We start from the raw sequence: 14,204 nt of genomic DNA, 5'->3' as shown, positions 1-14,204 counted from the left end.
TTTCATTCTTCCACCTGGTCATGTTACTAAATGTACACACCTCGGTAGGGATAGGGGAGAGAGGAAGAGTCTGCAGGAGCCAGAGCATTGGACCCATGATCCACTAGTCGTGGTTGCAATGCTCTACTGGTACCAATGCAAAAAAATAATAAATGCATTTTCTTCTTTTATGAAGAAGTGTGAATTTATTATTATTATTATTATTATTTATTATTATTATTTTTTTTGAGAAGGTGGCATTTGCCTTGAAGCACTTGATGACAGCAGAGGGGTCTAGGATTAGAATGGAGCATGAGAGAGGCTAGGGAACAGTGTTGGCGACAAGGAGCAATGGAAATGGGCCGATAGCAAAAGGGGTGAGCAACCAAGAACTTTTAAATTGTAAGCCCCAGGGGCAGGGCCCTCCTTACCATCTTGTCTTGAATTGTATTGTGATTGTAATGTCTTCCTTATATTGTAAAGCACTGCGCAAACTGTTGGCGCTATATAAAACCTGTATAATAATAATAAAATGGAACAGGGGAAAAAGGGTTATACCCCTCAGGGGTGTAGCCAAAAACTGAATAAATTTTGTTTGAAAAAAAAAATGCAATAGGGTGCAGCCAGGATGACAATTGAGGTGCTAGAGGATTATCCTGTGAGCAGACCCAATACTTCTATACCTGGATGGGAACCTTAAAGCCCTGGCAAGGTAAGAGGCTTCCTCTGTATGCATTTAACAGATTAGGGAATACCTCTTCTTAGTATAAAGCAAAAATTAACTCTAGGAGTGAAGAGCTGCTCCTGTAGACCTGCATGTACCTGTATGTTCTATTGATGTAATATTATATTTATGACACTAGGTGGCACCATTGCCTATACAATAATATAATTGCTACTATAGCATGCAGTGATACAGAACTACATATATTGATGGAACAATTTATACCAATCACACACACGCTGCAACATTCTATCAAAAATCTCTTTTTCTCAGGCTTTCTAATCTAGAACACACATGTAACACACATGTAACAAGTAACAGCGGGCGTGGAATTCCGGCCCGCAACTGATGTGGAAGTGCCTATTCGGTCTGCTGTCTAGAACGCGCTGCAACTATGTAAAAGTAAGAAAGACCGATATGCTGTCTGTTCTCACTCTAATTAGGAATGAGCTCAGGTTTGGACCGAACCTGGCTTGAACTTGATCTCTTCCGAAAAAAGTTCTGCCCAGGTTTGGTCCAAACCTGAGCTCATCCCTACCTAAAAGGGGAACAGACAAAAATAAGCATATCAACCTTTTTATTTACATAGTCGCAGACCTAATGGGCACTTCCACCTAATCAGCTGCGGGCAGGGAATTCCCGGCCCCGCAGCTACATGTAAACAACGGGGAGGGATGCTTGTGCTGATGTCATTTACCTAATATGGCCACATAATGTCATATTAGATAAATGTTATTTACCAAATATAGGCATCTAGCCATATAAGGTCAATGATGACACTGCATCCCGCCAGCCTACCTTACAATGAGCTGCGGTTGGGGAATTCCCAGCCCAGCAGCTGCATGTAAACAAAGGGGAGGAATGATTGTGCTGATGTAATTTACCTCATATGGTCACATAGCCATATAAGATAATAGTTATCTACTAAATATAGGCATCTAACCATATAAGGTCATTGATGGCACTGCATCCCGCCCCCTTTTTTTACAATGAGCTGCGGGTGGGGAATTCCCGGCCCCGCAGCTACATGTAAACAAAGGGGAGGGATGCTTGTGCTGATGTAATTTACCTCATATGGCCACATAGCCATATAAGATAAAAGTTATTTACCTAATATAGGCATCCAACCATATAAGGTAATTGATGACACTGCATCCCGCCCCTTTCCTTACAATGAGCTGCGGGTGGGGAATTCCCTGGCCGCAGCTGATTGGGTAGCATGCTTTTACACAGTTGCAATGCTTACTGGACAACAGACTGAATTTACTTGCTACCTGGAAGTCCTCTTTACTGTTCCTTTATGACTACTTCTCCGAGAGCAATCAGAACCACCCAACAATCTGAATGACTGCATGTGTGATGAGAAATGTCTCAAGCACGGAAAGTGGTGCGAGTAACATATTATTATTAGCAGCGGAGCGCCCCACTCCCTGTAATAATCATTTTATAGCCTATTTCACAACCTCATTAAGGCCATAAGAATATTTGCATGCATTCCGCTCCGGCTAAAGCGTTTTTATTATTACTGAACTACAAGCAGGGAAATATAAGGAAAGTCCAATGACAGCCGGAGGTCTCAGCCACGTCTATTGTATGGCATGAGACTGACAATGACTCTGAAAGTGATGGAAATAAAGCAGCTACTTCTATGGTGTCGGGGCCATCAGATGACAACTCTCAAAGGATTAAGTGGTAGAGCCGTGAGTTCCAGTAATGGGATCATCGATGGACCTGAAACTATCGGGTTCAACAAGGACGGAGTTATTTAGATGCCGTTGTAATAGTTCTCTTAAAGGAGAACTATGAGGCGAGTGATTTTCACTCAGCCTCATAGTTCGAGCCGACCTTTGACAATGAGACTGTCACACGTCGGCTCAATAGATCGGGAAGTGAGCGAACACATATCGGCGCTCGCTCACTTCTCGATCATCTCCGTGACTGCCAGGCTCCCTGCAGGGATTCCCCCCTCCCCGCTCTGATCCTCCAGCGCTGACTGGCGGAACGGGCGGGGGAGGGTTCGCGTACAGCTGGCTCTGCCTCTAGATAGGCAGAGCCAGCTGTCAATCACGCAGCTGGGTGGATCTCGACAGTAATGTCAGGATCCGTCCCGGCTGCGGCGGTCTCAGTATACCGGGCGCTGTAGCTCGCTATATACTGAGCTTTGGGTCACGGGAGGACGCTAATATATGTCCTCCCGTGACCCTTAAGAGAACTATGGGGAAAAACACTTACATTATGGTTCTCCTTTAAAGTAATATTAAACTCAAACCTTTTCAATACTGAATCCAGATAAACAAATATACATCACCCAGCAAAGTATTTTTTTTACATTTCTGCCCCAGAACTGACAATCACCCTATTTCAGAACAGCTCCAACTCTCTCAGTTCGGCTTCCCTGAACTTCCAGACCAGTACAAGATCACAAGGGACAGAGCAGTCTCCAGCTGCTGTCCATTTACTATATTAGGGAAGAGAAGGGAGCAGGGGGGGTGGTTTGCCTTTCTGTGTTTGTGAAACAGAAAAAATGGTCTCCAGCACTCCAAGTTTTCTTCAAAATGAAATCCTTTTATTCATTCTGTCAGGTCATATCACCATGCGTGGCAACGTTTCGGGAACCTGTACGGTCCCTTCAACAGGCAAACAAAAGTGATACATTTGTGGACACACACAGCTTACTAGCACACACAAGGGTGGCCCCCATAGAAGAGCTGCTTCCAGTAGGGAAAGGTGCTGCGTGTAATTGTGTGCAGCCTATGGGAGGACGTGGCTGCAGGCGGTTACACGCCGACCCAAACCTGCACATCCATGCAGGTCCGGGTGCCTGCACTTGGATGCAAGTGTGGGCACCCGGGCCCTTTACAGATGTGCAGGTTTGAGTCTGCGTGTCACCGCGTGCAGCGGCATCCTTCCATAGGGAGGTACAGGCGGCTGCATGCAAGTACACGCAGCACCGTTCCCTCCCGGCAGCAGGTTTCTGTACAGGTGTGCCCCCTGTACGGATGTGCGCGCCATGTGAATGAGCCCTAAATAATACATTTAGGCCCGGTTCACACCTGGGCGTTTTGTAGCGCGTTCCTACGCCCTGCAAAACGCTCAAACACCGAAATCCCATTATTTCCTATGGGTATGGTTCACACCTGGGCGTATTACAGGCCGTATGAACGCGCTACAAAACGCCCTATGCCCAAAGAAGTACAGGAGCTTCTTTGGGGCGTTTTTGTCGCGCGTATCCATTGGGATACAGCCAGGTAGCCCTCGCAAACGCGCGTTTGTCGCGCGTTTTTTTACCGCGCATATTCGATACGCCTAGGTGTGAACCCAGCCTTAATAATACAGATCTCTATGTGAAAGGGACATTTGAGGTGGAAAGAGGGACTGTCTAACCAACAAAGGGACAACTGGGCGCTAGGCCGTTAACCATGGACATGACCGTAGACGACAATCCAAATAATTCAATAATACAATAACTCAGCTGATGTCGGGAATGTCTCATGTCAGCCCCATGGCACACCTGCTGTACAGCTGATATCACCGATCACCTGTTTACATGTCACGCATGACACGGCACACGCTCATTTTGAATTGTCATTACTAATGTATGTGGAAGGTTTTGGACCAGCGTGTCATTCACAGTGAAAACTAAAGCCCATCGTGTCACAGCGTGCTACCTGCCCAGGTAACAGAGCGCCTCAGTCGCTGGAAGGGGTGGAGCTTTGCGGCCTGCTGTCGTCACATTCCTGCACGGGCATCAAAGTGTTACCTGCTTAGAGCACAAACCACAAACTAACCTAGTCAATCAATTACCTTTCCCTAGCCGCCCGGAAACCAAAAGCCTGCCCCTCCTGTCAGCGTTAGTTGGCCAGACCCTCGGCTGTGCAAACAACAATATGTACCGGGCTTTGTATAGGAGTATTTGTGTCATACACAAGCAAACTTATTTAAAGATCTCAAAACTATTTTTATCTAAACTGGTCATACGTGTCTGAAGACTCACAGCCAGAGATCATGACAACGGACCGGATTGGAATAATAACACAAGGAGCGTAACCGGCGGCTTGATGACCTCAGCGCATAAAATTCATTTGTTACTTACGCTTGTAAATAAATGTTACATTTCATCAGAGGAGCATCAAGAATGAATACCAGATGGCTGAAGTTAACTATGAGCGGAAATAACCATGCGTCAAAGTGAACCTGGGCGCTATTTTTAACTTTTGAAAGTTTCAAAAAGTTACTTTTGTTAACTAGCAACTCCCACTCTGCGCTAGGGGCCCGACTTCCCTGACTTAGGGCCCCTTTTACACGGGCGTTCCATCAGTTTGTTGTTGACGGATCGTAAATGGACTGCAATGTATCCCTATGGGAGGCCAGATGGTAACAGATGTGCGTCCGTTTACATCCGGTGTTCTATCAAAGATCGTGACTGGGTTGGAATGTGTGACCGTTGACGTGGTCACACATTTTAATGTAATCCTGCCCACTTTTTCAGCGGTGGAATGTGTGACCGGTCACGTGGTCACACATTTTAACGTAATCACGCCCACTTTTTTGGCGGTGGAATATGTGACCGTCAAAAAATTCCAACGCTTTCTCAGGTGTTGCAGGGCAGATAGCCATCGCAGTTCGTGTGTGCAGGAGAACCGATCTGTCCTGGAACAGCTGATTGGTTCTGAAATGTCACCTCTATCGGACTTTGTGGAATGTGAGTCGCAGACATTTCAAGGCCGATCAGCTGTTCCAGGGCAGATCGGTTCTCCTGCACATACGATCTGCCCTGGAACAGCTGAGAAAACGTTGGAATTCTTCACCTCATGCAGGTCACATATTCCACCGCAGAAAAACTGGGCGGGATGACGTTAAAATGTGTGACCACGTCACCGGTCACACATTCTAGCGCAGTCACAAACTTTGATAGCACACCGGGTCTGTTCAGGTGCCGAATGGCAAGACAGGAAGTGATAGGAAATATCTCCAGATGAGACATAGACTGCAATCAAACACATTTCCTCAATGGGGAAGAGTTAGAACCTCTGAGAGTTTATTTACTTTTTGGGGCCAATTTATAAATCATTTGCCCAGCTATATGATGAGCGAATGCCGTTCACACGCCATTCCTGCCACTAGATGGAGCTGAGAAGCATAGGAAATTCCTTGTTTCCATCTAGTGGGGCCTATCGCTGGGCTGATTATTTGCGTCTTCCGGTCACAGACAAACGCTCTGCTCATTTCCTGTCCTGCAATCTTCCCAACGGGGTCACAAGTATTTACTTCTTAGTCTATCCAAAACTAAAAAGCCTGGCTTTAATAAATACTGCTTCATCTCACAAAAACACTATAGGGCGGAATTTATCAAAGCTGGAGCAGACAAAATCTGGAACAGTTCCCCATGGCAACCAATCAGCTTCTCTCTTCAGTTTGTTCAGTTAAGCTTTGAAAATGAAAGAGAGAAGCTGATTGGTTGCCGTGCACAGCTGCTACTGATTCTGTCTGCTCCCGTTGGATGAATTTCCCTCTATATTTGTTTGTATGTGACAGGTACACTTTCAGTTTAACCCCTTCTTGCTGGCCCTTGAAGAAATCGTAAAGCCAGATCCGTCACACGGGTTCCCCAATCATGTGATCGATGTGGTTGGCTGTCACAGTGATCAGTAGGTATGAGCTCAGGTTTGGACCGAACCTGAGCTCCTCCGAACACAGATAGAATCTCCTTCCACTACCACCCAATCAGCTGCAGATAGGGAATTCCCCTGCACATAAACAAAGGGGCGGGATGCAGTGACATCATTGACCTTATATGGCCACATAGCTATAATTGGTCAATGATATTGACCTAATATGGCCATGTAGCCATATAAGGTAAATTATGTCAACACAAGCATCCCACCCCTTTGTTTACATGCAGTTGATTGGGCCCGGTGGCCTCGGGGTACGTCCTTGTTCGCAGGAGCTCAAGTTGGGACTGAACCTGAGCTCATCTCTAGTCATCAGGAGCCTGTCCTACCGGCCCCTAACCATTGCTCTGTGCCCAGGAGCAGGGGTGTCCCTATGCTATTCACTGCCTGGTTTTGCATGTTCAGGAGGGCCATGGTGCTGCATGTTAACAGGGGGCCATCTCTGGCTCTAGTCGGCATCTATGCCCAGCTTACTGACATCATTGGTTGCCAGGAGCTGGGTGGGATGCCATCCAGAGCGTCCTAGATGGCTAAAAGCTGGGCGGGGAAATGTGTATCACCCTTACATATCTGTTCACCGAGCTGTTAGCAACTCGGGGTGCTCTGACTTGAATGGGGGCGGCAGGCACACTGCAAACATTGCCCAGTAGCCATGCCGCTCTGCCTGCTGCTCCCATGGGACCCAAAGAGATGCCACCTGAGGCAACAGCCTCATTATAGGTACGGCCCTGACCGGGAGTCATTGGTGACAACACAAAGTCACAGTGGTAGCGTCGGGTAAATAACCATACATGTGGCAGCACGGAATGAGGCCCACCACCTTACTGCCACATATACAGTACGTATAGCCGGCGGGAAGGGGTTAAACATAACTAATGCCTCTTCTATACAGCAGCATTAGCTTTGTTGATCCTCCTTGTCATAAAAGAGACAACCTGGGAGAAGCAAAGAATGTATATGACGTGTATTGTAAACCTCCAAACAGTCCCAGTATAGCCCAGTATAATCACTGGGCTATAAACATACCTTGACTTCAAGTGTAAGTAAAACCCGACAATGGACTTCTCTTATTTGCTCCCTTTTGGTCTACAATGGAAAGGGTTTTATATCTGCTTTATAAGTGCAACATAAATAACTGTAGATCCTGCCAGAAATCTAGAGAGCTCCTAACTTCCTGCGCTCTCTGAAATCAGAATAGCCCGCTTTACCTGTGAACTACAGAGCACCCACCACTTCTGTTAAGGCAATGAGGAGAGGGTAGAGGTGTTCCTCTATCGCGGCCTGCCCTTGTGTGACAACGCTTCTCATATATGTATATACTGTATATATGAGTAAGTGTTGTCACCCCACAAGAGGATGTGTGATACTGGCAGAATCAACAGGGAAAACGGAAAAAAATGGACTGGCAAGCTGCAATATGTTACATTTTTGGGTTTCAACTTTAAAGTGACCACAGGGTCACTTTTACCCCAAAGAATGATAAATTTACTTACCTTTCCGGTGGCCCGTGTATTGTAAATCCTCCTTTCTCCTCCCCAGCCACTGTGAGCATTCCTCATGTGCAGAAATACTTGCTCCCCCGCCAGCCGCCCTGGTTCCTCCTGCCGGTGTTCTATCGAAAGCTCCAACTCATCGGGATCTCCAACTACCTCACTTCCGGTGCTCGGAATGAGACCGGAGCTCTGCACAGTTGCGATGCGCATGTGCGCATAGCGTTTTCAGAATACTTGTTGAGTTTGCCACCTGCTGAATATTGTTAAAGCTGTACAGAGCTCCGTCAGTCTTTGTGTTTTGCAGTCTAACGCCGTCTGGTCGAAATCTTTAACTTGCAAGTACCCGGCAGTGAGGTAGTTGGAGATTTCGACGAGTTGGAGCTTTCGAATGAACACCGGCTCATAAAGTTTGCGTTTGTATGTGTGTGTACGTGCAGGTTTTTTTTAAAATTATTATGTGTCACCTAATTTTTTTTTTTTTACACTTAACTTTATTGCTGTCACATAAGGTGCTAACAAGCCCCCTATTTCTGAAGTGGCTAGCACCCCACCTTCCATAGGGTGCTAACAAGCCTCTTTATGTGATAGCATCATGGAAGTGATAGGTCCTCTTTATGGAGACACTGGGGATCTACGCCTATGGGCACTACTGAAGATGATGAAGTACAGGTCATGCTTTCTCAGCTTCTTCTCCGGCCACATTATCCGGAGGAATGACAGCCTGAAACTGGAAGTGATGAAAAGCTTGTCACTTCCGGGTTCAGTAACCGGCGGGGAGTACAGGTAGCCTCTGGTCCACCTGCAGACAACCGCCATGCCGGTCCCGCACGAGGGACAGCATACGTTTTTTTGGTGTATTTTCTTGAACTAACTTTCCAGTGGCGACAAATAATACTAAAAAAAGAACGCTCAAACCTGAAATGCACCCAAAAATGCGAACCCCCCCCCCAAGACAGAAAGAAAGCTCAGCTCAAGGGTGACAAATGTTTTATGACCTCCATATAACAGTACATTGGATTGTCTGCTGTACACCAGCTAGTTGACCGTCTACAACAGGGGTAGGCAACCTTGGCACACTAGCCTTGGTGGAACTACAAATCCCATTATGCCGTACATTTCCTGAAAGGCGAGTTTAAGATTGGGATTGCATTGTGTGCGATGTGCACAAGTCCCATCATGTCTCTGGGAGTCATGCTTGAAACTGTCAGTCTTGTAATGCCTCATGGGACTTGTAGTGCCACAACAGTTGGAGGGCCGAGGTTGCCCACCCCTGCTCTACATTGTCTTTGTCTTCATTGGCATATAAAAGGGATTGTCCATATGTGTAGCTCTCACTTGGAATCTGTTGCAGATATTGGGTAGCCTGTGACAGCAGAGAACACCGGTCTCCCTGGAGGAGGACAAGAGCCGCACATTATGGTATTAGTACCACCATCAGTGGTAGGCAACCTCGGTATGCTAGCTGCTGTGGAACTACACGTCCCATGAGGCATTGCAAGACTCTGCCAGCCACAGGCATGACTCCCAGAGGCAGAGGCATGAAGGGATTTGTAGTGCCACCACAGCTGGAGTGACAAGGTTGCCTACCTCACATTCAGATACGTAGTACAATTTACAGGCTGCTTCAAATAGGCAGTGAAAAGAATGTGAATGAAATGCAATGTGCGGTAACCTACAGCAACAAATAAAATATGCGTAAAGTCGGGTTGCTAAAAGCTGATTGCTGATTGGCGAGATGTCCTCCATTTATTATATAAATCAGTCGGTGGAAATCACACTTCTGGCGTTCCTAAAGCCGAAACACTCCCATTTTTAGTTTGGAGAGAGCATGGATGGGTTAGAAAAGCTTGTCAGTGATTACTTTCTGTCTGTGACCCCATTGGGGAGATTCCCCTTATTTATCCTGAGGACTGTTGTCACCAGGATTGAAAGTGGAAAATTCAGAATTTCGAGAGCAGCGAGTGCCAGCTCCTGGGACGAGTGATCATTAGTGCAGTTTATAGGAGGAATGTGCAGTCAGGGAAGGAGGGATCGGTAGAAGGAGAAGTGAGTGTCAGCTCCTGGGTCCTGCAATGAGTAGTTGTAGGAGGGGTGATTGTCAGGTCTTGGGTCCAGCAATCACTGTGTAGGAGGGGTGAGTGTCAGCTCCTGGGTCCAGTGATCAGGGTATAGGAGGGGTGAGTGTCAGCTCCTGGGTCCAGCGATCAGTGTGTGGGAGGAGGGAGTGTCAGCTCCTGGGTCCAGCGATCAGTGTGTGGGAGGAGGGAGTGTCAGCTCCTGGGTCCAGCGATCAGTGTGTGGGAGGAGGGAGTGTCAGCTCCTGGGTCCAGCGATCAGTGTGTGGGAGGAGGGAGTGTCAGCTCCTGGGTCCAGCGATCAGTGTGTGGGAGGAGGGAGTGTCAGCTCCTGGGTCCAGCGATCAGTGTGTGGGAGGAGGGAGTGTCAGCTCCTGGGTCCAGCGATCAGTAGGAGGAGTGAGTGTCTGCTCCTGGGTCCAGCGATCAGGGTGCAGGAGGGGTGAGTGTCAGCTCCTGGGTCCAGCAATCAGTAGGAGGTGTGAGTGTCTGCTCCTGGATCCAGCGATCAGTGTGTAGGAGGAGTGAGTGTCAGCTCCTGGATCCAGCGATCAGTAGGAGGGGTGAGTGTCAGCTCCTGGATCCAGCGATCAGTAGGAGGGGTGAGTGTCAGCTCCTGGGTCCAGCGATCAGTAGGAGGCGTGAGTGTCAGCTCCTGGGTCCAGCAATCAGAGTATAGGAGGGGTGAGTGTCAGCTCCTGGGTCCAGCAATCAGTAGGAGGCGTGAGTGTCAGCTCCTGGGTCCAGCGATCAGTAGGAGGGACGACTGTCAGCTTCTGGGTCCAGCCATCAGAGTGTAGGCGGAGTGTGCAGTCCGGGAAGGAGGAGGACCAGGTCCCGGGGAAGGAGGAGGAGGAGGGTGCGCCCACAGGGAGGGCCGGGCTGTGTGTGTGGCTGGGAGGTGCCGGCTCTCTCGCACTCCGGAGCCCCGGGCTCTCTGCACTGTGTGTCGGCCTCGTCCCCGGGCTCTCCCGGCTCCTCTGCCCTCTATGGATTATTAGTCACCCGGACAGGAAACCTCCGGCGGCACCATGAAGAAGCAGTTCAATCGTATGCGGCAGCTGGCCAACCAGACGGTGGGGAGGTGAGTGCCAGCAGATGGCGGGGGGCGGGGAGGTAACACCCGGGATTGCTCCGGGACTGGCGGGGGACACCCCGGGACTGTTGCGCTGTACCCCGATCTCTTCTCTGACCTCACTCAGGACTTTCTAACTTCCTATCAAACTTCTCCCGCACTCCTCCCTCAGTCTGCCTGTAGTCACTGCCCTCCTAGGGACCCCCCAGAGTTACCTGCACCCCAGTCCCAGGTCCATGTCCTGCTCCCACACTGCCAATCATTGCAATCACCCCCCCAAAGTTTTTACCCTCATTGCAGCTTCCCAAACCTCTGAGGAGGAAGCACCCAAAAGTGACGCTTCATGGGTCACCAAAAACGAACACGGCCGCTCTGACCCTCGCTCCCCTCATCTTTATCTGTGTGTCTTTTGTGCTTGTCCGAAAACCAGCGTCGGAGGCGTTTGCGGGATTCGCCGCAAACTTCTCTGCTGAAAAGTCGCACGACTTGGAAGAAATTGCCGTTGCTATGACGGCAATTTCTTCCAATTTGCGTTAATGGCATGATTGCCACAAACCAGCGACGCAACGGATTGTAGTGTTTGTTATAATCTGGTTGTGTATGGCCAGAGTTGTAATCGGTGGACCGCGAGAGATTCAAACGCTTGACGAGAGTTACCGTGTTACAGCTGAGAATTTACACCGCTCGGCTGTGCTCTGAAAACCGATGATTGATCACTGGGAGGAGAAATTGATTGCTAAACGGATAGAACACATCACTCCCTATGGAGTAGACTACACAAGGTGTATGCTGTAACTTCTTGTAGAGATCAATTGACTTATTGCTACTACATGCTACTTGGATCAAATGGCTCCCTATGGGGTAGACTACACAAGGAGTATGCTGTAACTTCTTGTAGGGATCAATTGACTTATTGCTACTACATGCTACTTGGATCAAATGGCTCCCTATGGGGTAGACTACACAAGGAGTATGCTGTAACTTCTTGTAGGGATCAATTGACTTATTGCTACTACATGCTACTTGGATCACATGGCTCCCTATGGGGTAGGCTACACAAGGAGTATGCTGCAACTTCTTGTAGGGATCAATTGACTACTACATGCTACTTGGATCACATGGCTCCCTATGGAGTAGGCTACACGTATAGTATTTTGTGATCAGTTGATTGATTGCTACGGTATGCTTCTTGGAAGACATGGTTCCCTATGGGGTAGGCTACACGAGGAGTATGCAGTAGCATCTTGTTGGTTGCTACTACGTGCTTCTCGGAAGACATGGCTTCTTATGGCGTAAGCAACACAAGTAGTATGCGGTAGTAGTAGGGATCAGTTGACTGCTGCTTTAAACTCATGGCACCCTATGGAGTAGGCTACACAAGGTGTATATGTCATAACATCTTGTGGTGATAAGGGAATGGACTGACTACTACAATAGGTACAAAACTGCACTGGCAAGGGGATCCGTCCATCCAAAACTTTATTTGTAAAAACGCATAACAGCAGCAAACAAACATGTTTCAGCCCCCAAACTGGGCCTTAGTGGTAGCCTGATGGCTACTACCGTACATGCTACTTGTTAGACTTGGCTCCCTATAAAGTAAGCTACACAAGTAGTAGGGATCTGTTGACTGACTACTTTTAAACTCATGTCACCCTATGGAGTAGGCTACACAAGGTGTATATGTCGTAACATCTTGTAGTGATCAGGTATTGCTACTACATGCTACTTGTTGGACACGGCTCCCTATAGAGTAAGCTACACAAGTAGCATCTTGTAGTTATCAGTTGACCGATTGCAACTACATGCCTTTTGGAGAGTGTGGCTCCCTATGGAGTAGGCTACACAAGTAGTATTCCATAACATTTTGTAGTGATCAGTTGATTTATTGCTACTACATGGTACTTGGAAGACATGGCTCCCTATGGAGTAGGCTACTAATAATCGATTATAATCGATTATGTTGATTAGTTGTTGCAGCCCTAACAAGTAGTATGACGTAATATCTTGTAGTGATCATTTGATTGATACTACATATGTTTTAGAACACAGGGCTCCCTATGGGGTAGGCTACACAAGTAGTATGTCATAACGTCGTCCTGTAGTGGTCAGGTAATGGACTGATTGCTACTTTTTAGAAATGGCTCCCTATAGTGTAGGCTGCACAAGTAGCATGCCATAAGCTCTTGTAGTGATCAGCTGACTGACTGCTCCTACGTGCAACTTGGAACACATAGCTCCCTATGGAGTAAGCTACACAAGTAGCATGCCGTAACCTCTTGTAGTGATCAGCTGACTGATTGCTCCTACATGCTGCTTGGAACACATGGCTCCCTATGGAGTAAGCTACACAAGTAGCATGCCATAAGCTCTTGTAGTGATCAGGTAATGACTGATTGCTCCTACATGCTGCTTGGAACCCCTTAGGCCCCGTTCAAACTGAGCGATTTATCGCGCGATTTTTGCAGCGATATCGCTCATATTTCCACCCGATATCGCTCTATGTAGCTTCTCCAATTTATTTCAATGGAGCTGTTCACATCTCGCCGCTCAATATCGCTTGTAGCTCGTCGCTGGTAGCTTGTCGCTCCTACATGACCCTTTTTTCGAGTGATATTGCTCCTGATTTCATACAGCCCAATAGGAAAAAGTCGCGCGACAAGTCGCTCAATATCGCGCGTCGTGCAATATTGCTCAAAATCGCGTGACTTTCATGTCGCTCAGTGTGAATGGGGCTTTAGAGTGTAAGCTACACAAGTAGTGTGCTGTAACATCTTGTAGTGATCAGCTGACTGCTCCTACATGCTGCTTGGAACACATGGCTCCCTATGGAGTAGGCTACACAAGGAGTATGCTGTATCAATCCGTTCAATAACTGATTGCTATTACATACTACTTGGAAGATGTGGCCACTGATGGAGTAAGCTGCACAAGTAGTATGCAGTAGTCCTAGGACCGGTCTACACACTGATTGGTAATGCTACTTGTGCAGCTTACTCCATAGGGAGCCTTGTGTTACTCCGTAGGGAGCCTTGTGTTACTCCGTAGGGAGCCATGTGTTACTCCGTAGGGAGCCTTGTGTTACTCCGTAGGGAGCCTTGTGTTACTCCGTAGGGAGCCTTGTGTTACTCCGTAGGGAGCCTTGTGTTACTCCGTAGGGAGCCTTGTGTTACTCCGTAGGGAGCC

The 14,204-nt window shown here is 47.8% G+C and overlaps 1 protein-coding gene across 3 annotated transcripts in view; it reads left to right on the top strand.

The window, feature by feature from the left end:
• Window positions 1-10,819: 10,819 nt before the first annotated feature.
• The window catches only part of ARHGAP17 (Rho GTPase activating protein 17), a 126,036-nt gene continuing 122,651 nt past the window's right edge, over window positions 10,820-14,204 (top strand). For all 3 annotated transcript variants that reach the window (XM_018561563.1, XM_018561572.1, XM_018561580.1), the window contains exon 1: window positions 10,820-11,027. In XM_018561563.1, coding sequence (XP_018417065.1) covers window positions 10,975-11,027 — 53 coding nt within the window. In that variant the 5' untranslated portion in view covers window positions 10,820-10,974. The remainder of the gene's footprint in view (window positions 11,028-14,204) is intronic.

Source organism: Nanorana parkeri, unplaced genomic scaffold (assembly GCF_000935625.1).
Source record: "Nanorana parkeri isolate BGI_ZX_2015 unplaced genomic scaffold, ASM93562v1 scaffold19, whole genome shotgun sequence".
NCBI lineage: Eukaryota > Metazoa > Chordata > Amphibia > Anura > Dicroglossidae > Nanorana > Nanorana parkeri.
The sequence above is the reverse complement of the archived record's forward strand: the minus strand, read 5'-3'. Positions and strand labels throughout refer to the sequence as shown.